The sequence below is a fragment of the Acanthochromis polyacanthus genome, chromosome 19 (genome assembly GCF_021347895.1).
Source record: "Acanthochromis polyacanthus isolate Apoly-LR-REF ecotype Palm Island chromosome 19, KAUST_Apoly_ChrSc, whole genome shotgun sequence".
Taxonomy (NCBI): domain Eukaryota; kingdom Metazoa; phylum Chordata; class Actinopteri; family Pomacentridae; genus Acanthochromis; species Acanthochromis polyacanthus.
The window spans coordinates 25,788,565-25,814,369 of record NC_067131.1 but is presented as its reverse complement, the minus strand read 5'-3'; the positions used below and the strand labels follow the sequence as shown (position 1 = coordinate 25,814,369).

Genomic DNA, 25,805 nt, shown 5'->3' with positions numbered 1-25,805 from the left:
CACCAAAACCCTACACAATGACCGACTGGACTGTCTCTGCATATGGCATGAAGTGTAAATTTGTTCAATACTTTGCTTCTTGTGCAGTGGACAGAGTGGTTCAGGGAAGACTGAAGCTACCAAGCTAATAGTTCACTACCTTAGCTCCATGTATCAGGGCAGAAACGACAACCTCCGACAGGTAATTCACTGTGGAAAACACACAATCAGTCAGCAACAATGCAAAGCATTATCAGGTACACCGTTCAGTCTTCCAACCATTTTAACTCTGATTGACTTTTTTCTCTTCCTTAATCAGCCCATGGAGGTTTTTCCCATCTTAGAGAGTTTTGGTAACGCCAAGACCATCCTTAACAACAACTCCAGCCGCTTTGGCAAGTACCTCCACATCCACATTCTCCAGTGAGTCCACCAAGCGTTACTGTGTGAGAACTATTTCAGATGTTTCTGTTTTATTTGTCTAATGTCTCTCCTCTTGGTTGACAGTGGAGTTGTTGTAGGGACCTCATTGTCCAAATATCTGCTTGAGAAGTCCAGGGTTGTCTTTCAGGTGAGAACATTTAGTGAGGTGTGCTATGGAAGTACTTTTTGCTGGGGAAGCAATTATCATCAGGTTCTAATACATTGCTAGAGTCTGTATTGCAATGGGATCACACTAGCAGTGATACCTGTTAACATGTCGACCTTCTGACTCAGGATTACTGAGTACACATTTCTACATTTTTAGTACTCAGTATATGGATCAATACCGATAAAAAAAATTACTGTTAGGAGGAACAAACCATGCAAATGTTTGCAGCGCTGTCTCCATACCTGTCACTTTTTCAACACACTCTTTAACGTCGAGGTTTATGGAGTCCTGTTGTGGCAGCAGCTCAGTCATATGAACTTTAAGCTCCTCTCATGTAATTGAACTGATTAGTGCAGACATTTCAGGTCTGCCCATGTCTTCTACCAGTATCTGTGCTGCAGGTAAAACAGGTGTGTTGGTCACAGGTGGTAGGAGGACTGACGTCTGCTGTTCTTCTCTTTTCCTTCTTCATTAATTTCAAATGGCTCAGTAATGTCGACAGTTGTATCTTGATATGTATTTCAGAAGGATTTATATAAGAAAAGATGGGGAAAAAACTGTCTGATTTAAACCACAGTTTTCTGAGTTTTCGGCTACCTCACCACACAAACACACCTCACATGCCACTGGACATGATGTTCATATCTGTACAAATGTTCTGTTTCTGGTTGATTGCAAGTTGCAAGGTTGATCTGGTTTTGCTTCTTGAAAACTGAATGTTTTTTCAAGTTTTACCATTCTGGGTATGGCACCAGCGGACAACTCAGACTAACTAAATGTCAGGATCCCCACTTCAAGTTTGCGTCCAAAATGCTCCAAAACTCCATTTATATTATTCTCAAAGGAGAAAGAGGCAAATAAAAGACTACAAAGAAAACCAATGTGGCCACAAAATGCCCCTCTCAAAACAAGAGAAAACTTAGTTCACAAAGACTTTTACCTTGGAATAAGTTTTTTTTTTTTTTTTTTTTTAAATCTGCCAATAGAACAAGTGAAAAATGCCTTGGTAAGATTTCTTGAAATAAGATATGACATTTAAAATACTGAGATCTTAAAATTAGCTGTGAAAACTTACTTTAAGCTATATTTTACCAGGATTGTCGAGCTTAGGTGTCTTAACCCTCCTGTTGTCTTCATTTACGGCACCAAAAATATTGTTCCCTTGTCTGGGAAAAAAAAATCTGATTGTTTGACTTAAGCTATTTGAGATGCATTGTCTTAAAACAAGTCCCTCCATCTTGCTGACAAGTCACTTGTTAGTGAATTCATCTTAAATCAAGTGGGATGAGACATTTTGACTAAAAATAAGACAAACAGACTTGGTAAGATATTGAGTTTTTGCAGTGCAGGCTTTGTCTGACACTACTTTAACAGTGTGTTTCATTATGATTTTTGTTTCTGACAAAGTAGTTCTATTCTACAAAGATGCCATGAACTTAGTCAATGCCACTGTCTCGTCCTTGTCTTATTTCCTGTGTAGGCCAATGAGGAGAGGAACTACCATGTGTTCTATGAGCTGCTGGCAGGTATGAATGACTGGGACAAGCAGGAGCTCTACCTGCAGGGAGCCGAGACCTATTACTACCTAAACCAAGTACATCCCACAGAGTACATCCATCTCTGTTTTCCAGTCTTTCCCCTTGCTTTTCACTAATTATGTGTATTTCACATGTATTTTTTTCCACTCCTCCTGTAGGGTGGGGCCTGTGAGCTGAAGGGGAAGCAGGATAAACGAGATTTCCAGCTCTTAGTTCAGTGCTTTGAGACCATTGGTCTCCATGCTGATCAGATCTCTACCATCTGGGCCATCCTCTCCTCGATTCTGCAGCTCGGCAACATCTGCTTCAGCTCATTTGAGGTGTGTGTCTGCACAGGCGGTAGAGTATGTGTCAGACTCACTGGACACTGATATCATATGTCAGTTGGTGTTGTTTCAGAGCGAGTCCTTTGAGGTAGCTCGTATCTTCAGTGAAGCTGAGGCCAGGAGGGTTGGCTCTATGCTGCAAATTTCCTCCGAAGCCTTGCAGACTGTCATCACACACAGAGTAACAGTGAGTATCTCTTAATGCATCAGTCAGCCCTCTGAGGTATCAGTGATATTTCTGCATGTGTGTGCATTGATTAGCTTCCTTGTCTACAGGAGACCACCTATGACAGGATCTACTGCCCCCTGTCTGTGGAAAGTGCCACAGAATCGAGGTGAGCCAGTGTAGAGTTGATGTCATCACAAACTGCAGTAACAGCTGACAAACATCATTTTCTGCCACTTCCCTGGTCCTGGTACCTGTGCTCGCTGGTAGAAGTAGCCCATAGTCCTTCTCTTAAACCATATGCTGAAGTATTTTGGGGGTGATCCCAAAACTGAGATATCTAATCATCCCAGTGGGTTCAGGGTCTGCACTAATCTATGCTTCTTGTAGAGTATTCCCTGAACACCTAATTTAATTAAGCGCTGGAACCACCTCAGCTTTTCCTGTCCCTGGCACCTTCCAGATAGTTTATCTTGTCATCTTGTTGAGGAGGGTCACACCGGTCAGAGGAGTTATTTCGATGCATTATGTACATGCTTCTTTCAGTCCCTATCCAACATGTATGATCAGGTGAGGCTGAAAATATCCGCTTGCCTCCAGGCTCAACTTCCTGTTTGTGATGAGTCTGTAGCAGGTTCTGCTGACATTGATGCATCTGTCAATTTCATGTTGACAGTATCATCCCATTTTTACTCTAAAACAAGATTGTAAGGTACTTGAACTCACAGCAAAAAGTCACTCCTTTTGTGATGCAATCATCAGTGACCCCATTAATGCCCTGTCAAAGGCAGAGATGGTCCACTGTTCCACAATCAGGACAGCATCGTTCTTCTGAATCTGAGGTTCTTCTGGAGATTCTACTTTCTGTTGCAAAACTTTCCCAGAAACAGAAGTATTAAGAAGATGACTCTAATTCTCCCCAGAGCATAGCACGTTTGAAAATACAGAAACAGGCAGATCCCCTTTATTTTGTCAGATATTTGTGCACCAACACAGTTTGATACAAATGTGAGTCTCATTGCATTTGTGGAACCAGCAATTTAATGGATCCTCCCAAGGATTCAGCATTTATAATTCCACTTTATAACTTCTTTTTGTTACAGCATCAATCAATCAATCAATCAATCAATCAATCAATATATACTTTATTGTCCCACTTGGGGAAATTTGTCTTGGACTCAGAGCTGAGCTATTTATGAGCGAACGGTTCTAAAGCAAGCTCAGAGGATAGTGACTGAACCGTCACATATCCTTCGCTCAGAATACAAGCTCCTTCCCTCAGGCAGACGGTACAGAGTCCCAACTGCAGACTCAACCGTTTTAAGAACTCATTTGTTCCCACCTCCATCAAACTCCTAAACAATGCTGCTTAGGCTGAAGATTGCGCAATTATTTTTATTTTTAATTTTTTATAGCGTATGTTTGTGTCATGTGTGACCCTCGGGACATGTGCAACACTGTTTTATGTGCAATACTGTTTTCTATGGGTTTTATGTGCAATACTGCTTTTATGGGTTTTATGCGCAATACTGGTAGCACAGCTCTGAGTACAAGACAAATTTCCCCAAGTGGGACAATAAAGTATATATTGATTGATTGATTGAGCATTCCTACCATATTTACATCAAATTATCTCAAAATGCACTCCCTAACTGGTTTCACACACTCCTAAGCTGATCTTCTTGTCCTCTTGCTGCTCTCCAGGGATGCCATTGCCAAAGCCTTGTACTCAGTGCTGTTTGACTGGTTGTTGGAGCAGATCAATGACTGGCTGAGTCCCTCAGAGATGGATAGCACTGTGGGCGTAGTCGACATCTATGGGTTTGAGGTCGGTATTCAGCATGGAAAGAGGTCTGGCAGCTCCCCGATCAGTGGTAATGACTTCTCACTGCTCCTGTCTTTCTGTGCAGGACCTGGGAGTGAACAGCTTTGAGCAGCTGTGTATAAACTTTGCCAATGAGCAGCTGCAGCATTTTGTCAACAACGCAGTGATCTCTCAGGAGCAGGTCAGTAGGTTGTAGACTAGATCCATGGTGATCAACTGACCCTCAGAAACCCTTTTTGATGAGTCACTCATTATTTTAGTGAATGTTTTCCTAATGCCCTATTAATCAGCTGCAAGCCATCGATGACAGCAATTTTGGGGTTTCCAGGTTGTGAAAAATCCCAGCATGATACTTCCTTTGTCTTTTTAGATTTTCTCAGTAGGAAAACTCCTCTAATAGATTGAATTAATTATTTTTATTTCCTTCTGTCTTGGGAAATAGTATTTTTGTCTGTTTCTCTGTACATTTCTAAAATGCACCTACCACTGGTTTACACATTGTACTTCATTTGTTTATTAACAAACGTGGAAAAAAATGGGCTGGGCAATATTGATTAAAACTTTAGTGAAAAAATGTTTTTATTTTAGGGATATCAGTATTATTGATAATTTTTGTGACTTGTTTTTGATTTGAAAAGATGTACTTTGAATTTAACCACCTTACTCTGAATTTAAGCTCTTTAGCCTACTATCAAGGTACACTGGTAATACATTTATTGTTAATACAACAATGAAAAACACTCTCAAATATTAAAATTATACAAGCAAACATGATAAAAGAATCTCACTCTGATACACAATAAGTAAAAGAAAGTAAAACCATTGCAGTTTAGAACAGGACATGGCTGTTGGTCAAATCAGATGTAGCACTCTAGCTCTGGGTTCAATATGATCTCACACTTGCGTAGGTTGCCCATTGGATGAGGATAAGCCTCCAGGCTGGTTATCAAATCCTGCTGCAGTCTCACACCTTGAAGAGCTTCCAGAAACATTCAACAAAAGAATCTGACACGAACTTTTAGTGTCAAATTGTGAACATGCATCACTGTGCATGGTGGCCGTTAAACATTTAAGAGAACAGTGGCCAAAGCATAGCTTTGAATGGAAGGAGACTTGAAGAAAGTGGATGCTCCTGTCAGATGTTTCAAAACTCTGATATTGTATGACTGTTGGAGGGATTCATTGGTAAGACACACTGTCACTGATGTGGATGACTTGACTAAGCCATTGCACTGACGGTAAACCTGGCTCAGTTGCATCCCTCAGCGTAAGTTCAGGGAGTGCTAACGTGTTAGATACCTGCGGTTAGTTCCTCTGACCTAATTTTCTCATCACCTGCTGGGAACCCTTTGAATTTGTGTTCTTTGAATCACAGACTACGTTCAATAAATTCACTCACACACATGAAGTGAATGCAGTCTGCAGCATGATGGATTGTGTGTCCTGCAGGAGGAGTACAGTGTAGAACACATTCAGTGGTATCCACTGCCGCTCAAGAACTTCCACTGCTGTCTGGAGCTGATCTCCTCGAGGCCACATGGCATCCTCCGCATACTGGATGACCAGACCTGCCTCCCACAGGTACAGACACAACATACAGTTTAATACTTTGGCCTTTGTGAGGAGACTCATTGCATTCCCTCAGCTCTTATCCTGATCTGAACTATCACAATGAACCAATGACCTCACACACGCAGTGTTATGTTGTCTGAAATGCCTCTAAACTTGTTGACAGGCACAGGTCATGTCCTGTATTTATTAGTTACTTATTAGTTTAATAATAAATTATTTCAGAGATGTCGACACAATGCTTTCGTTTTTCTCCATATCTAACCTTGCATGATGAAGTTTAAATCTGCATTGTTCCTGTGGGTGTTTGGGTGTGGATGGTTGACAGGCCACTGACCACACCTTCCTCCAGAAGTGCCACTACCACCATGGACACAGCCCATACTATGCCAAGCCCAAGAATCCACTGCCAGTCTTCACTATTTATCACTATGCTGGAGCTGTCACCTATCAGGTATTAGGCACAACACACTGCTGCAAACAACAAATGTGCATTTATATTTCATTCAAGAAGAATATCATTACTTTACAGGTCCATAATTTCTTGAATAAGAACCACGACCAATTCAGGACAGAGGTGGTGGAGCTTTTTGCCAGGAGTCAAATTAAGGTTAGCCAATTGATCTTAGAGTGCTGATAATGGTCCCTTTATTAAGATATGCACAGTATGTACAAGGAAATAAATACCTGCATCGACAATATGAAGAGTTTTTACTGCACGACATAATAGTTCACAAAGGTGTATAATCTGCCCATATAAAAAAAGATCTTATTGCATATTCCAAATCAATGGCACACTGAGAAATAATAATGAAAATTTAATGCTTTTGTTTCCTGAGATATTGTCGTTCAAATGTAGTCTCAAATTTCAATGCTCGAAAAACGTGTTGAAAGAAGGTTGCAAATTTATTCTTTTATTTTTCGGTCTTGGAAGGAAATTGATGTATCAGACCAGGCTTCCACAAATGTTTGTCCAGATCCATATTCTATTTTATTAAAGTTTCAGACAAATCAATGATGGTTGACCAGAAATTGTTATAAGAAAGCACTAATTGGAGATGGAATGACCCGTAAGATAAGTGTTAAGAAGTTCATGTTTTAGGTTCCTGGATATTTCACACGTTTACTGTGGTTTGAATAAGCTTGTTTCTCTCATACGGCTCTGTTTGTTAGATGGTGTCAGAGCTGTTCCAGAAGGTTCAGGACAATTACATCCAGCAGAGGGAGCTGGGTTGGAGGGGGAAAGGCCTCCGCCAGCAGCCTTCTACTGCTGCTTCACACTTCCTGCAATCCCTGACTGAACTCACCACCCGTCTGGAGAGGTACCCACTCACTGAACAGCTAAGAAGTTGAAAATGACTTTAGGGCTGCATTTGTATGATACATTCTACGGTTTTACCTAAGGAGAAACTTGTTTCACAAACTGTAGAAGCTGGTGTCCACACAAAAGAACAGAGTTAGTACTCTTTCTATGTGCATGAAATCTGCAATTCCCTATGAGATAACTAACTCAACTCTGATTTTACACAACTGTTTGATTCATTAGTTGGTCAAAACCTTCTCCCTGATCCGTGTCTGTTCTTCTCGTTGAAATCCCAGATGCAAAACCACCTTCATCCGTTGTCTGAAGCCAAACTATGTGAAGGTAACACCAGTAACTATAAACTGACACTGCCACTGCTTTTCCACTAGAAAATTTATTCTTACAGAGATGGTCCATTCTGGTTACTGCTTTGCAGTCTTGGCATTCTCTCAGTAAGAATTCATGAGGTAGTCACCTGAAATGGTTTTCACTTGACAGGTGTGGCTTATCAAGGTTAATTTGTAGAATTTCTTGCCTTCTTAATGGGGTTGGGGCCATCAGTTGTGTTGTGCAGAAGTGAGATTGGTACACAGTTGGCAGCCCTATTTGACAACTGTTGGAATCCTTATCATGGCAAGAACCAATCAGCGAAGTAAAGAGGAACGACGGTCCATCATTACTTGAAGAACTGAAGGTCAGTCAGTCAGAAAAATTGAAAAAACTTTGAGGGTATCCCCAAGTGCAGTTGCAAAAATCAAACGCTACGATGAAACTGGCTCACATGAGGACCGTTCCAGGAAAGGAAGACCAAGAGTCACCTCTGCTGCTAAGGAGAAGTTCATCCGAGTCACCAGCCTCAGAAATGGCAACAGCACCTCAGATAAGAGCCTGGATAAATGCCACACAGAGCTCTAGTAGCTAACATGTTTTTCCATCAGTTGTTTAGAGGAGACTGTCAATCAGGTGTTTATGGTCAAATAGTTTCTATAAAACCACTACCAAGGAAAAAAAATCAAGAGATTTGTTTGAGCCAAGAAATGCCAGGAATGGATATTAGATCAGTGGAAATCTGTGCTTTGGTCTGATGAGTCCAAATTTGAGATCTTTGGTTCTATCCACCGTGTCTTTGTGTGACACAGAAAAAGTGAATGGATGATCTCTACATGCATGGTTCTCACCGTGAAGCATGGAGGAGGAGGTATGATGGTGTGGGGGTGCTTTGCTGGTGACACTGATGGGGATTTATTCAAAATTGAAGGATACTGAACCAGAATGGCTACCACAGCATCCTGCAGAGACATGCCATCCCATCTGGTTACATTTAGTTGGACCATCATTTGCCTTACACACCTCCAGACTGTGTAAGAACAATTTGACTAAGAAGGAGAGTGATGGAGTGCTGGTCAGATGATCTGTTCTCCACAGTTGCTTGTACTAAACCCAGTCCAGATGGTTTGGGATGAGATGGACCGCAGAGTGAAGGCAAAAAAGCCAACAAGTGCTCAGCATCTCTGGGAACTCCTTCAAGACTGTTGGAAAACCATTTCACAGGACTACCTCATGAAGCTCATCCAGAGAATGCCAAGAGTGTACAAAGCAAAGGGTGGTTATTTTGAAGACTCTAAAATATGAAACATGTTTGACATATTTCACACTTTTTTGTTTACTACATAATTCCATATGTGTTCATTCATAGTTTTGATGTCTTCAATGAGAATCCACAATGTAAATAGTCATAAAAATAAAGAAAAACCATTAAATGAAAAGGTGTGTCCAAACTTTTGACTGGTAGTGTAGGTCAAGAAAAACCAAGCGAGATGATGAACCTTGTACTGTTAAGCTGCAAGATTTTAGCATCTTATTTGCTCAAATTCGCTTCAGTGAATTATAGATATTAATCTGACATAGACAAGCATGTGCAAGGCAAATGACGTAAAATATTTTAATGCAAACCTTTTCAGCTGCTATATCCTTTTTGAAAACACAGCAGCAGATAACACTCAGTTAGTGCTTCAGGTCCCACTGTTTTGTGATTAACAACTTTGAGTTCTGTCCTTTCGTGTCTTTTGGTGTACGAATGCAGATTGATTCAGATTTAAGTTTGCAAACCACAGAACCAGTTCTGTGTTGGTGGAAGTGTCTTGTAGCATCATGAAAAATTTCATTTGCAGGGCAATGTATGACCATGTGTTGCATTTCACATGCCCTTTCTCAGCTGCCTGCCATCTTTGATGTAGACTACGTGTCGGCCCAGCTGAGGCATGCAGGGATGCTGGAGACCATCCACATCCGGAAAGTGGGTTTCCCCGTACGGATTCAGTACTCCTACTTCATTGAGAGGTGCTGCACACATACACAGCATCCTGCCTGCATTTTCCCCACTGTACTGGGATCACAGCTGAAAACAATCATATTTTTATGTTTCTCACTTTACCTCCAACCTGCTGATCTTTTATAAAGGTTAAATTTATGCCAAAACGTGGTCTGATGTAGCAAATTTTAAGATTTAGGCTAAGTCCTAATTCAGCTGTTGACAGTCTGTCTGCGTATGCTTTTCCTTCTTTCATCTCATTAACCCTTTAAATCCTAAATTACTTTTTTGAAATTTCCACCTTAAATCAAAAACATTCCCAAATTCATTCAGTAAGAACTCCACAGTTGAAAAGCCAGAATGAACACCCTTGGACTTTATAGCTCAGAGACATTTGAGAGATTTTTTTTTTATGTAAAATAAGTCTGTTTCCATCACCAGGCCAGAGAAGGTCTGAACATTCGGATACATCCGAATTGAAGCATAACAAATGCTGCATTCATTTTATTCGTAGTGTTACCAGACAGTATCTTCAATGAATGCACCACACTGGCCATCTTTGAAAGATGGTGTTGTGTTTTAATGACAAATACAGGCTGAAAAGGGTGCATGATCTTCAGACGCCTCAAATTTAGCTTGTGATCTGTGGTGCCCCATAGCTCAACTGGTTGAGCTGACGACCCATATACAGGGGCTATAGTCTGTCTAGAAACACATATGTAAGTGACCAAGATCTGATATGGTAAAATCAGATTTGATCATACTTTCATGGAAAAAAATCTGTTCTGTCTCTAAAATGGATTTCTGCCACTTTAGCATATCGTGTGAGCGTAGAACTGGTTTTGTTTCCTTGTTTTTTTCAATCTTTACTCCTAAACCTCATGTTTTCCCAAGCTAATGCTGCACTTATTTAACATCTGATCTCCAAATTGGCTAAATGTGATATAAAGGAGTAGGACCAAGAAATCATTTGTGTTATTTGCATAATCTGAGTATGTGGTCTTGAAGGCCTCCTGTGTCTCTGTTTCAGGTATGGGGTTCTGCTGACCCAGCGGTCGAGTGAGGCATCAGACAGAGAGCTGACGGTGGCTGTTCTGGACGTTGTTGGCTCTGAGGAGGGACAGTACCAGCTTGGACTCACCAAGGTGGCAAACTGACCTTTCTTGTCTCCATTTACTTCAGAAAAGTAAATTTGCTTTCTTATATGTAAGTCATCATATTTATTTGTGTGCACGTGTGTTAGGTGTTCCTCAAAGAGCCTCTGTTCCAGCAGCTGGAGGAGAAATGGATCAGCACTCAGACCTGGGCGGCCATCACAATCCAGAGGAACATAAGGGGCTTCCTCTGCAGGAAGAACTTTAAGTTCTTTAAACAGAAAGCCATCGTCATTCAGAGCCACATCCGAGGACACCAGGCCAGGTACACAGAGGGGAGGTGAAACTCACTTTTGGCACTTTTCCACCAGCACCTACTCGACTCAACTCTACTCGGTTTGTGAGGGTTTTTAATTAGAACATAGTGCCTGGTAATACCTACTCGGCCAGGGTTCCAAGCGAGCTGAGTCGAGCCGATAATGTGACATCAACAAGGAGCAGGCCACTCATTGGACAGGGAGCGACTCCTTCACAAAAACCAAACCCACCATTTAAAAAAACAAAAAACAAACTGGAAACAGCTACAGTACGCATTGCTCTTCATGAAACTTACTTCCTTTGAATCTGACAAAAAGCCATAGACCGAGCAGCGGGTATATCTTCGTCTCAATGTCCTCCATTGTTGCATTTGTGTCGCACTCAAATAATGTAAAGGGACCACCGCGCTATCACGACTCCACCCACGATGAGGTGGTACTCGGTTGTAATGGAAAATGACCTAAACCGAGTGGAGCTGAGTAGGTGCTAGTGGAAAAGCGCCGTTTGTATCTTCTGACTTCTCTCACTGTCCTCCACAAGGAACAGGGAGGATCTCTAATGGATCAGATCATACAATGAAGCTACAGTAAAAAGAACTAGATATACAGCCGTATTGCACAGTACTTGAATATTTTGGGAAAGGAGAGATGTGTGTGGAAGATATAAATGATGAGCTACAAACTGCAGAGATTCTCATCTTGCTGCAGTGCTATTAAAGAGGAGGCTAGCTTTTTTCAGTACATAGTGACATTATTCCTGGCTGTAGTTACAGGTCGCTTTCAGTACATCTCTGATTACAACCACCTGCACCCATTTGCGCTGTTGGGTGTGATGAGACCGATCTGAAACTTTCAATTTTTCTGGAGTTTTTTTCAGTTGGTCCATTTCACTGAAACAATTTGCACACATTGCTTTTAGGCAGATTACAAATGGTAGCAGTGGCATCTTTCACAAATGACTGTTGCCTGCAAATGTCAGATGACCTGTGCGTGAGGTACAGTGGGTACGGAAAGTATTCAGACCCCTTGAAATTTTTCACTCTGTGTCATTGCAGCCATTTGCCAAAATCTAAAAAGTTCATTTTATTTCTCATTAATGTGCACTCAGCACCCTATCTTGACAGAAAAAAACAGAAATGTAGATATTTTTGCAAATTTATTAAAAAAGAAAAACTGAAATATCACATGGTCAGAAGTATTCAGACCCTTTGCAGCGACATTCATATTTAACTCACATGCTGTCCATTTCTTCTGATCCTCCTCGAGATGGTTCTGCTTCTTTATTGGAGTCCAGCTGTGTTTAATTAAACTGATTGGACTTGATTAGGAAAGGCACACACCTGTCTATATAAGACCTTACAGCTCACAGTGCATGTCAGAGCAAATGAGAATCATGAGGTGAAGGAACTGCCCAAGGAGCTCAGAGACAGAATTGTGGCAAGGCACAGATCTGGCCAAGGTTACAAAAGAATTTCTGCAGCACTCGAGGTTCCTAAGAGCACAGTGGCCTCCATAATCCTCAAATGGAAGAAGTTTGGGACGACCACAACTCTTCCTAGACCTGGCCGTCCAGCCAAACTGAGCAATCATGGGAGAAGAGCCTTGGTGAGAGAGGTAAAGAAGAACCCGAAGATCACTGTGGCTGAGCTCCAGAGATGCAGTCGGGAGATAGGAGAAAGTTCCACAAAGTCAACTATCACTGCAGCCCTCCACCAGTCGGGGCTTTATGGCAGAGTGGCCCGACGGAAGCCTCTCCTCAGTGCAAGACACATGAAAGCCCGCATAGAGTTTGCCAAAAAACACATGAAGGACTCCCAGACTATGAGGAATAAGATTCTCTGGTCTGATGAGACCAAGATTGAACTTTTTGGTGTTAATTCTAAGCGGTATGTGTGAAGAAAACCAGGCTCTGCTCATCACCTGCCCAATACAATCCCTACAGTGAAACATGGTGGTGGGAGCATCATGTTGTGGGGGTGTTTTTCAGCTGCAGGGACAGGACGACTGGTTGCAATTGAAGGAAGGATGAATGCGGCCAAGTACAGAGATATCCTGGAGGAAAACCTCTTCCAGAGTGCTCAGGACCTCAGACTGGGCCGAAGGTTCACCTTTCAACAGGACAATGACCATAAGCACACAGCTAAAATAACAAAGGAGTGGCTTCAGAACAACTCTGTGACCGTTCTTGACTGGCCCAGCCAGAGCCCTGACCTAAACCCAATTGAGCATCTCTGGAGAGACCTCAAAATGGCTGTCCACCAACGTTCACCATCCAACCTGACAGAACTAAAGAGGATCTGCAAGGAAGAATGGCGGAGGATCCCCAAATCCAGGTGTGAAAAACTTGTTGCGTCATTCCCAAGAAGACTCGTGGCTGTACTAGCTGAAAAGGGTGCTTCTACTCAATACTGAGCACAGGGTCTGAATACTTCTGACCATGTGATATTTCAGTTTTTCTTTTTGAATAAATTTGCAAAAATATCTACATTTCTGTTTTTTTCTGTCAAGATGGGGTGCTGAGTGTACATTAATGAGAAATAAAATGAACTTTTTTGATTTTGGCAAATGGCTGCAATGACAGAGTGAAAACTTTCAAGGGGTCTGAATACTTTCCGTACCCTCTGTATGTAGGGTTTTGTCATGGACACGGACGGGTGCCCAGTATGGAATGTGTTTTACTGAATCTTACCAACTGAAGGCTTGCATGTTAAGAATGTGATGAAACGGGTTCCTGATAGGCGGTGTGCAGTGACAGTGCTGCACGTCCATGAAGAGTTTTGAATCTGAGGCTAGTAAATGTGGAAAGCTCAGTGTTGCAGCTTATCGTCTGTTTGGACTCAGGACCTTCCAGATAATAAATGTGGGGTGCTAAAACATGTGGGGTGGTTAAACACTCGCCATGACCTCAGACCCAATAAAACAACACCAGTCAACTAATCATCATATGAGCTGAGTAAAGCTACGTTGCCCCAAGACTGGTGTTAACTTACTGAAATATTACCTGGCAGAAATCAGTTTTCTCTAAGATCTTAACAACAAATCAATCATTTCCTAAATGACGACCAGCACATTTAGCAGAGTGCCAGAATTTAGTAAATGAGGTAGACTTTAGTGTTTCTTGAGAGAGGCTGATGCTTTTTGAAGTGGAGCCACAATTTTTTTTGGCGCTTGCACTTAGCAGAACTCAGCAACAGTGCACCTACACAACAGTGATAGAATAAAAAATGTTAAATTGAACTGTTATATGGGTTGTCATTAAAGAGTTAATTAATCAAAAATGACCAAGCATGTCCTTACTGCATCCCAAACATCAGTAAGACATGCCATTTTTAGAGTATGAGGTGCTGCTTGGAGGATGTTGTTTTTTCCTGTTGCTAGGCGGATTTTTAACACGATCACATGCAGACAGTGGAGGAGCCGGAGAGAAATGCTACTTATGTCAGAGCTTTATTAAAACAAAGAAAACAGAAGTGTTTTTCAAAGAAATTCTTTCACACACAGGGAGCCACACAGCAGTCCAACTCTTTAATCTTCAATCTTTCTACCTGATATCAGGTCGATTATATGCTTGTGTTAATGAAGATATTCAGATGTAGGTCCGTAATAACTGGAGTTTAAGAGCTTCTAAAGAAAAGGAAAACTACAAATAATGACCACACCTCAAAACTGAACTGAGGTACAGTGGCAGTGAATGTGAAAAGGTGAATTAGAGGGTCAGATGAAAAACTAAAAGCACAGCACAGAGGTGAGTCAGAATGATGTACAAAAGTGGAATACTGAGTATTTGTGTGTTGCTGCCCTCTTCCTTCCTTTAGGAAGTACTACAAGCGTCTGAAGCAGTCCTTCACTCAGTTCTGGGCGGTGATGTTGATAACCAGGAACACCATCAAGAGACGCCATTGGAGGAAGGTAGACATGAGAGAGGCTAGAGACAGAGATCTCCAGAGTTTCTTGGCAACCTCATGCTTTCTGACTTTATTGTGCCATAAATTCCTGTTTAAACTGTATGTTACGCAACCCCAGCAATTTACCACAACAGCATATGAGCTGTAATGTCTGTGTCATCTGTGTTTCCACTCCGACATGAATGTTTGGGGTCAAAGTGTAATTCCCCTGGTCTTCTTTCTTTTTCATTTCCTTTATAACGACTTTGATATTCATGCTGACTGTTAGGGTAGGCTCAGCAAGATTAGAAAAACAGATTTTTCATAAGCACCTCTCTACCCCTCCGCATAGTTTTGGTTTTATTTATGATGGACAAAAACAGAAATTCAGCCACGGCTTTCAGAACACTCATTGAGTGACATTTAACAGCAGTAGTTAAAAATACTAAATGTTTAAAAGGTCAGTAAAGTAACTACCTCGCTTTCGACAGTTACTCTACATTCTGTGCAGCCAAAAATATGTGATATAACCTTTTACGTTAAGTCTTTTAATGTTTGTTGTAGCTGTCTTTTATTATTTTTTAATTGACTCTTCCAAGGGGCTGCTCAGTGGAGTAGTGGTTAGCACTTTCACCTTGTAGCAAGAAGATCTCTGGTTCGAATCCCGGGGTGGGCCTGGGATCTTTCTGCATGGAGTTTGCATGCGTGGGTTTTCTCTGGGCACTCCGGCTTCCTCCCACAGTCCAAAATATGCTGAGGTTAATTGATCACTCTAAATTGCCTGTAAGTGTGATTGTGTGTCTGTTTATGTAGCCCTGTGACAGACTGGTGACCTGTCCAGGGTGTCCCCTGCCTTCGCCCGAGTCAGCTGGGATAGGCTCCAGCACCCCCCGCGACCCTAGTGAGGATAAAGCGGTGTATAGAGAATGGATGGATGACTCTCCAAGATTATGAAATTTAGGTTGAGTAATTCTAACTCGGATTTAAAAAAATAATCATTTTCCAGGGGCACAGAGCATGTCTAATTTAGTTAATTCCTGTAAATAAGTTGATATAATTCAGGTAATGTCTCTTTTCTACCCTTTGCAAACACTTATGCTTAGACAACAATTACTTGTATTCTGTAGACCAACACAGAGAAAAATGAAAGCTCTAGAGGTTATTTCATGACTTACCGTTCACAGCCCTTATATAATCTCCTGGGTGTGTGTGCTATTCATGTTTTAGCTCTGGCAACAACTTCCTCCATAAAATGCCATATTTTTTCCTTTAACAAACTTTCTTATCTTTAATTAATCATGCACACACACACACCCCCACCCTGCTTACAACCTCTACACTCTGCTCTTGGACTTCAACCCGTCAGTGAAATTCGAAGCAGCACTGCGTCTCTCCTTCCACCTTTTGAAACCTGTTTCTCAGACTTCCAGCTCCACAGCTCTAACAGGTAGGCAGCTCTTGGCTGTTTTTTTTTTATTTACACTCTGAATCAGATAAGATGGGAAAATGTATTCAATATTTTCATTTATTTTCCTCGGAGCATGGTTTACACCTGGAAAATGAGGCTCATGATCGAGGGAACTAGTATCAAGTTTCAAAACGGTGAAACTGATTCTCCTTGTGGCTCTTTTTTCTTTCTCTTACCTTAACATTGGCTGATGTGTTTCTTCTTTGTGACTTCACTTCTGTAGCAGCACAGTAAGGTTATGAAATGCTATTGTTTTATGAGGCTTGAACTATGAACAGTAGAGCTGTCAGGGTCAGAGGCTGCCAAGTGTTTCCTGAAAATAAGATTTTGATTAGTGACATCCACCTCTCGTACTGCATTATAACCTTTTCCATTTTCGTTTTTAGCTTTAGATGCTGAGGCAACACTTTATTTTTCTAATCATTTCCTACGAAGGAGTGGACACGTAAATGTGATTTCTTAGATAATTTCCCATAGATGGAAACCACGGCAACTGTGTAGTGGCAGAATACAGACAAGCACACATCTTAAATATGAAGAAAATAATCCACTCCGACATCATTTCTGTTCATTTTTTTTCAGTCACTGAAGCAGCACTCCCTGAAAAACTAACATCTAGTTCCACTGACTTGTAATGCTTAGTAGTGACAACCTGTAATATATTGTAGGAGCTAGAAAATTTCCACAATGATGTGATATTTTTTTTTGGAGAGTTCAGGATTTTAGCCAGAGATCATTCATGCAAACACAGTAATTGGTCTAGATGTTGGATCAGTGTTGATGTTTTACACTTTCTTTTGAAAAGGGGGAGATTTTGGTGTATTGGTTTGATTTAGCATGAGGGATGTTTATCCTGTTAACAAAATAAATGTGACTGATGCACTGCAAATACTCAAAATCTTTTTATTTTTAGTCAGAATGTCTCATCCCACTTGATTTCAGATAAATTCACTTAACAAGTGACTTTTCAGCAAGATGGAGGGACTTGTTTTAAGACAATGCATCTTAAATATCTTGTTAAGTCAAACAATCTTGAAATTATCTTGTTTTGAGTTGAATTTTAAAGGAAGACGAGACATAAGTTTAACCCTCGTGTTGTTCTGCGGGTCAGAATTGACCTGAATTAAAGTTTGAAAATGTGTGGGGGAAAAAAAAAATCTATTTTCACAGTGAAACTTCTGATGTCCACATTTCCAACATTAAAATCTTTGAACATTTTTTGGTGGAAAAAAGAAATTAGATGGATTTTGGTTTTGTTTTTTTCTGAATGTTCTTAAGAAAATATTAAGTTTTACTGATATATATGTATCTATCTATCATATGTATATAGATATTTTTAGGATTTTTTGGAAAATTTTTACTCACTTTGAAAATATTTACAAGAATTTTCTTGCCAAATTTGGGGGATTTTTTTTAAATAAAACTTTCAAGGGAAAGTTTTAAAGAATTATTGGAATTTTCTTCCTGAAGGTTTTGCAAATTTTTTTGCTGATTTTTTTTGGGGGGGATTTTATTTTAGACAAGGAAGCAATGTTTTTTTGGTGCCCGTAGATAAGGTCAGCAGGAGGGTTAATACATCTCAAATTAGGATGATACATGAAATTAAAAATCTATTTTTGAGTGGAAAATAGTTTTTTTTTTTTTTAAAGCATATGTGGCTTTTTTGAACACACCTATGCTTGACAATCCTGGTAAAATATAGCTTAAAATAAGTTTTTCAGGTAATTTTGAGATCTCAAGATTCTCAATATTATCTTATTTCAAGAAATCTTACCAACCCCTTTTCACTTGTTCTATTGGCAGATTTTTTTCCCACTTATTTCAAGGTAGAAGTTCCTTGAAATAAGGTTTTTTAGTTTAGTTTTTTTTTTGAGAGGGATTTTTTTCCAGTGTTGTGCCATGTGTCAGAGAGGATGAATACATTTATACAGATAACAGACTGCAGTCAGTCTGTCATAGCTTTAGTGTATTATGACATTGGAACATTAGACTATTGATTTCATTTCTTCAGCCCAAGCTTGTCTTCTTTCATTTTTATAAAAAAAAAAACAAAAACCCAGTGTTGCATCCAGTAACGTCTCCACAACTGTGAGGCCTAAATACAATTAGTCTGCATCTCAAACATCCAGGCCAGAGTAATATTTTCTTAAATTAAGTTTTTACTTCCACGAAATTAAAAAAGAGACATAGCTAACAGCCCTATAACAATGAGTCAGTGCTGTTTTTGAGTCGGTTCTACAAATTCTCAACTTTAGTTCTGCCAAATTTAATGCAGCAGAAATGAAACAGTAGGCCACAATTTTAATCATACTAGCATTCAGCAGATGCATGGTATCCCTCTAAAAACAGTGACAGGTTGCACTGATCATACACTGTTTGTAGTAAGAGAAAGCTTTCCACTACCTTCATCCACTGTACAAAGGTGAAGACAACATAGGGCAGAAAAGGGTGGTGCCATTCTGTACTGGTGATGTCATTTGCAACCAGAATCTGTGCAGTAGTGGTCTGAGGATGGAGATGTGGTATTGAGATGCCACATACAGCTTGGACTGTGGCCATATACTTCTCATTTTCAAGATATAAATGATTAGCTTTCTACATAGCTAGCTACATTTCATTGCACTGGAAAAAATGGCCCTCTCAAAACAAGAAAAAAAAACTTATTTCAAAGAACTTTTGCTTTGAAATAAGTGAAAAAATCTGACAAAACAAGTGAAAAATGGCTTGGTAAGATTTCTTGAAATAAGATATATTTAGAATATTGAGATCTTAAAATAAGCTGGCAAACATTGTTTAAGCTATATTTAACCAGGATTGTCGAGTTTAGGTGTCCTAACCCTCCCATTGTCCTAATTTATGGCACCAAAAAAAATTGTCGCCTTGTTTCAAAAAAATCTCAAAATTCAGCAAAAAAATTCCCCAAATCTTCCGGAAGAAAATTCCTTAAAAGTTTTCCTTAAAAGTTTTTTAAAAAGAAAATCCCCAAATTTGTAAAGAAATAAAAAAATTTAAAAAACTAAAAATTGTAAGTATTTTCAAAAAATGACCAAAAATCTTCCAAAAAAAATCCTAAAAATATCTAAAGTGATTACATATTTATCAGTAAAAGTTTTAATATTTTCTTTAAGAACATTCGGGGAAAAATCAACCAAAATCCAGAGAATTTCACTGGATTTTGGTTGATTCCTAACCTTGCCAGCAAGTTGATTTCTCGCGATATTTGTGAGTTCACAAATCTCTCAAGAAACCATCTTGCACCGCTCCCGCTTTCACTGTTCGGACAGAGCCAAGTTGGGACGGGCCAATCACGCAGCAGTATTCGTGTGTGGGGCGGGATATCGGGGTGTGAAGACGACAGCACTCTAGACGACACCGAGCGCCAGTAGATCAAAACAAACATGGCAACGGAGGACAACGATCGTGTAGATGCTGCTATTAAGTCAGTTTTAGCTGAATCTCGTATCGCTTCTTTGAAGGAAGAACAACGAGAGGCGCTTTGCGCATTTCTGGATGGTAAAGATGTTTGTGCTTTTTTACCTACGGGTTTTGGTAAGAGTTTAATCTACCAATTGGCTCCGCTCGTTGTGAAGATCCCGCGATTGGCTAAAAACAAACCTGTCAGAGGCGGGACATACTGTTGCATTGTCCAATCCGTGCCTCTTTCCTCCGAATGGATTTACATGGAGCGGTCCCAGATTGATATTGTGGAGTACTATCAAGTACTACACAATTATTAATCTGGCTATTGCCAGGTTAGTTGATTCCCCCCCCCCCCCCCCCCCCCCCCCCAAAAAAAAAAAAGTGTTCTTAAAGAAACATTTTTTTTAACATTTCTTTTTCCACCAAAAAATGCTCAAAAATGTTGAAAATATGGAAGGTTTCACTGTGAAAATATGTTTTGTTTTCCACATTTTCAAACTATAAAGCAGGTCAATTTGACCCGCAGCACGACATGAGAGTTAAAACAAGACAATTAAGATTGTTTGACTTAACAAGATATTTAAGATGCATTGTCTTAATACAAGTCCTCCATCTTGCTGAAATGTCAGTTGTTAAGTGAATTTATCTTAATCAAGCTGGATGAGACATTTTGAATAAAAATAAGACAAGTACACTTGGTAAGATTTTAACTTAGAGATAGGTGCTCAATCAGGCGTAAACTAACCGTGACGTCACCCGTTGGTTTCAACGCCGAGAAAATGAAGCCCGGATTTTGCTACTTCCTGGTCGCCGTTTTGGATTTTTTGGAGCCAGTGACGTAAAAAGCGTCATCAAACAGGCTGGACCGGAGAGCAACTAGGGGCAGGATTGGCTGAGGGCTCTCTTATCCTGCCCACATTTTACCGCAGAGGCTTCTGTTGCTGTCTATCAAGTATAGCCACGCCCCCTGGCTCCGCCAACTTTCATGATTTATTTAAAATTCAGTATTGATTTATTTTAAGATCGGCCACCTGATCTCTCATTTTGACCATGAAAACTAACGGGAAAAAAATCCTGAGCTGTAGAAAATCAGTCTATCAAATTTTATTTTTTCCAAAAATGAATTGGGGTCTATGGAGCAAAAGCTTTTTGGAGCCAACCCTAGCGGACAGCGTGATATTGCAAGTTTTTGACATTTCCGGGTTGGCTTCAATTCTGGAGCCAGATGCTACTTCCACTATATATACAGTCTATGTGCTCAATACAAGTTTCTTTGAACATTTCAGTGGTTCTGTATTGAGCCAGTGAGGGCGTGCTGTTTGCTCTGGTATGTGACAGACTTGTTTAGTGTGGAAAGTTCCCATATTGTAAATCATCTGTATTGGAGGAGGGTTGGGCAGTCTCTGTTTGTAACAACCCATTCCTTTGATTTACTTTTCGATTTGACTCTGATTATCAAATACTGTGATATTTGAGAATGTTTTCCACATCAATTCTTGTGCACCTCCACTCTATGAAAAATGTAATCTGTGATGAATAACAGGCATTAGCTTTTTATTAGGCCATCATCTGATACCTGTATCCACGAAGACCAACAGCAGTAATGTACATGTAAAAATGACAGATATGGATTATCTCTGTCATATCTGAGTGACGTTGCCCTGATGTGTTGAGGTGACTCCTCTGTAAGCCATAAAACTCCTGATAAAAGAAATATCTTTCTGGACTCTTGGAACTGTGTGGCCTGTGGAGCGAGGCGGAGCAATGGGACGGTGGGTGTTGCACAGGAATATAACAGGACGCGAGTCTAAGAATAGATCTGATTATACTCACTGCTCAGAGACAGATGAGGGAGGGTTAAGTGTTGTGCATGGACAACTCACCTGAGGAATCGTACAGTGAATCAGGACCACACAGGTGAACGGAGCTTAATCATGGACTAATGTGACTTTAAGTTACAAGATGGAACCATTATGTTCACAGCGATAGACTAACGGATAGTATCTGGTTGTGTTTATTTCAGGAATTTCAAGAGAAGAACAAAGCAAAAACAGTGACAAAGGCGAAACCAGTGTCCTCAGGGATGGTGAGGCAACAAAATGGCTGGTCAAATTGTGTAACATGGAAAATGAGCATCTTTCTGCTTTTCTCTGTTATTCCTCACTCACTGTGATGACCCTACGGCTGTTCCATTTTCCTGTTAGGATGTGGGGCTGCTGGAGATCCCTGCTGAGTTGTCTGCTAGGCTTCGCAGTGCAGCAGGTGAGTTTCACGAAAAGCTGAACTTCAAGATTGACCCGATAAGGCCGCGATCAGCACAAATACATTAAACCGTGGTGTCAATTTGTAGGATCCTTAAATGCGGTTAAATTCACGACTGTGATTCTGTCTCTGACCACCAGGGCAGCAGCATGCATCAGGGATCATAGAAGTTGCTCCTCCCCAAGTGAAGGCAGAACACAAGCTTTCTCTGCCTCAGGATGTAGACAGATTCCCGTTCTCTCGCTATGCCAACTCCATGTTAAGGGTGAGTGAACTTGGAGTGTGCTCAGACACACAATCACGTTTTATTGAAATGAGCAGCAGCAGAAAGAAAAAGACGCGTTTCAGTCCTTCACGTTTGTTGGTGTGATCCTTATCAATCAGTAACCAGGTCTGGTGATTAACAAACAGCTGATACACACCGTCCCATCAGAAAGTTGTAGTTACCAGTATCCGAAATTTGACCGTCTCATTTTTAGCCAATAATGAGAAAATGTACATAAATAAACCCATCATATGTAGACTCTCCATAAAGAAAACAAATACAGCTTCATCAATGGATACACATCTGTATCCATAAATATACAGGACAAAAGCTTCTCATTATAGGCGCCAGGATACTCGGTCTGTAGGCAGCTTCACAGAATCAGCCTCATGATCAGCGGTCCGTCTTTCTGTGTCCATTGTGGTACTTTAACTGAGGTAGAAAATAGAACTGTGGAGTTTTGTTATGTATGTTGAATTTTACCTTGTTGGTGATGACATTTAAGTGGTGATGACTGCAAGAGGGCAGAAAAATGATCTTGTTGCTGTCTCCACGTTCAACCAATCAGCTTTAAGACTTGCACAGCAGTTTTTTTTTTTCTTCTGGCTGCTCATAAGTACCTCCCATGGAGTAACTACTCATTTCTCTCTCAAACAGTCTTCAAAAAATGTTCTACGGGACTTTTTTCTGCAGTCAGAACTTGTATAAAGGTCTGGGCTGCCCTGAAACCATCCGAGTTCCAGCAATAAAAAATGGCCTCATGTATTAGGCCTCTCTTTAGAGAAGATTTTACCATGAACTGTTTTTTGTCTTACCCACAGAGCAAAACCTACAAGGGCATATCAACAGGTAGACTACATGTGTGGACCGACATGATTTTTTACCCAAACCTTTATTTATCTGCGTGCATGGGCATGTGGAAGATGGTCTGCATAATTATGGCATTGTAATTCACACAGTCCAGAGAAGGGAAAATCAGGTTGACTGAGATTTATTCATTGAAAAGTTTATCTGCAGAATTTAGATATTTAAAGCATGAAGGGGTCTGAATACTTTCCGACACGACTGTAACTATTATTAGCATCTCAGTGTGTTAAAGGTAAAATAGCACTTCAATCACTGCCAGTATTTTTATTATATGAAACATAAATGAATTGACAAACATTAGGAAAATAGCAATGATTTCAAGAAACAGAAGCTTAGTATTAAAACATGTTGAGTGAACTTGTACAAACAGGTTTTTGCTTGATCAGTACTTGAATGTCATTCTCAATGCTAGAGTTAAATTACTTTAAAATTCTACTTTGCAATATTTGTCATACAAAGGAAACCAGCAGTTTTCGTTCCCTCTTCTCCTCTGAGTTCCTTCATATTGTGTCTCCCTCAGGATACATGGTGCCAGCCTAAGGGATACCCCCTCCAGAGACCCCTCACCCCTCTGGAGCCTGATGATACCAGAACTGCCTTGGAGATTGACAAACTGGTATGTGTGAATGATTGGACATCATATAAGGCATTAGGCTCGATCTCGTCATATTCATTTATTCTCCTTGATTTTCAAACCTTCCATCTCCACAGATCTTGCGGTTTATAGGTGAGTCAGATCTTAGCGGCTGGCAGGAGCAGATGTTGGGGAACTACATAGTGGAGAAGGGCCAGAGCCGACCAGCCTTGAGGGATGAGATCCTGGTTCAGTTGGCTTACCATACATGGGGTCTGCAGGAGCAGGACAGCTTGAGGGGCTGGCTGCTGCTGGCCTGCTGCCTTAGTGCCTTCACACCCTCACCAACACTGGACAAACCCCTGCTGAAGTAGGTGCTATGCTTTGGTTAGCCTTCTGCTGCTATCAAGGGTGAATGAAGTCCAGCTGTGCATACACTGTAGCTTGTAACTTATCTTGGATGTCTTGTTGAGATCTTTTGTTGTATCTGTTTTTTATGGTGTTTAATTAGTCTCAAAGAACGTGCACATAAAATTTAGGCACATGCATGTAACACAAGCTCAACGAACAGTATTCATGAGTGGAAAACCATCCTTACAATGGAGCATTTCTGCTCAAATGTGGTGTTCATAAGTCTTCACAGTGCTGACATGATACTGCACCTCATTATTCTGTTATAGGACAAAAAAATGCTTGTTGTTGACTTGTTTGCATTTCTCTTGACCAATCACAATCATTTTTGGTTGGTAGTAAGCCCAGAATAAAGCAATGGTGTTGATTAAAAATAATGACAGTCAAACATGTACATGCTGGGAGGTGAGCACGAGCACGCCGCCAAGTAGCTAATACACTGGAAAAAAAATGGGAGGCCTGATTAACTGCATAATCCAAAAGTTCTGTAGTGTTAGCTGTTGTAAAAAAGTTATATATTCTTTCACCCAGTATTAAATCAGATAACACCAGAAAAAAACCTAGTTTACTTGGGTGGTTGTGTGAAGATGGAAATTAAAAAAATTTCCAGTCATATTTAAATATCTTGTGAAATTTATTTAAAAACCATTTCATACTCTGCAGTTTGAGCAAAATTAGAATGACACTTTGCCATTTCAACAACTCTGTGGAGAATTTAATGTTCAGCTTGTTGCTTCACAAAAAAATCTCTGAGAAACCAAATGTATGCCTGTCCGGCACCAAACAGCAGACTGTTAGATAGTAAGAATAGTGTAGCAACCAGCAGCATTTGGTGGAGACCAAAACGGAGCTTGAAGGAGAGTGCATGTTTGATATTGATAGGTTGCCTGTAATATGGTAATGTTGATCCAGGTTTGATACAGGCAATAATTTGATAACCTGTAAGTAATCAGCTACAAGGCTATCATTTGTCAGATGTGTGATGTTCAGCATGTTGCTAGAGTTTAAGTGGCTAAGAATCTGTTCACTGCAATTTTAAATCCACTCCCGTCCATGGTTAGTCTTACCTCTGTACTGGGTTTTTGACGAAAAAAGTCAAGTAACAGAAGGAAAGGTTTACTGTCTGAGTAACATTTAATCTGCCTGTCCATAACTCGGCCTATTTCTCTGGCAGGTATGTGTCTGACCACGGCCCAGGAGCGTATCGTTCACTGTGCCAACACAAACTGCTAACATCTCTGGAGCTCCCAGCTCCCACTGCCCGTGTCTACCCACCCACCCAGCTGGAGTGGACCTCCAACCAGAGGAAGGGAACCATGCTGCTGGACATACACACCTTCAATGGTAAAACTCACTAAAAATTGTACAACCTTGCCATAAACTGCATCCATTTGGCCAATGGCATTGTCAATGGACAAGTATAGTATTTGCTTTCGAAAACCCTGAACATCACCTGAATTTTTTGTCTCAGATGAGAAACTGACAACTGAAGTGGAGTCATGGACCACAGGAGAGCAGCTGGCTTCATGGCTTCTTCATGGCAGGTACTCATCTAGTTCTGAAAATCCATTGTATTTACCTCCCTGTAAGCATTCTGCATTAACATCCTTTATGATTTTCCTCCTCCTTGCATT

General features: G+C 40.5%; 1 protein-coding gene across 1 annotated transcript in view; it reads left to right on the top strand.

Annotated features, from left to right (window-relative positions):
• The first annotated feature begins 298 nt into the window (after positions 1–298).
• Positions 299–25,805, top strand: part of LOC110963528 (unconventional myosin-XVB-like) — an 87,933-nt gene continuing 62,426 nt past the window's right edge. Inside the window, exons 1-23 of the mRNA XM_051939570.1 lie at positions 299–402; positions 2,052–2,165; positions 2,268–2,429; positions 2,509–2,622; positions 2,712–2,770; positions 4,306–4,429; positions 4,512–4,607; positions 5,876–6,007; positions 6,324–6,449; positions 6,528–6,605; positions 7,169–7,317; positions 7,595–7,640; positions 9,514–9,638; positions 10,640–10,754; positions 10,853–11,028; positions 14,836–14,929; positions 21,816–21,878; positions 21,997–22,054; positions 22,195–22,319; positions 23,707–23,802; positions 23,898–24,130; positions 25,346–25,515; positions 25,643–25,715. Coding sequence (XP_051795530.1) covers positions 2,100–2,165; positions 2,268–2,429; positions 2,509–2,622; positions 2,712–2,770; positions 4,306–4,429; positions 4,512–4,607; positions 5,876–6,007; positions 6,324–6,449; positions 6,528–6,605; positions 7,169–7,317; positions 7,595–7,640; positions 9,514–9,638; positions 10,640–10,754; positions 10,853–11,028; positions 14,836–14,929; positions 21,816–21,878; positions 21,997–22,054; positions 22,195–22,319; positions 23,707–23,802; positions 23,898–24,130; positions 25,346–25,515; positions 25,643–25,715 — 2,480 coding nt within the window. The 5' untranslated portion in view covers positions 299–402; positions 2,052–2,099. The remainder of the gene's footprint in view (positions 403–2,051; positions 2,166–2,267; positions 2,430–2,508; positions 2,623–2,711; positions 2,771–4,305; positions 4,430–4,511; positions 4,608–5,875; positions 6,008–6,323; positions 6,450–6,527; positions 6,606–7,168; positions 7,318–7,594; positions 7,641–9,513; positions 9,639–10,639; positions 10,755–10,852; positions 11,029–14,835; positions 14,930–21,815; positions 21,879–21,996; positions 22,055–22,194; positions 22,320–23,706; positions 23,803–23,897; positions 24,131–25,345; positions 25,516–25,642; positions 25,716–25,805) is intronic.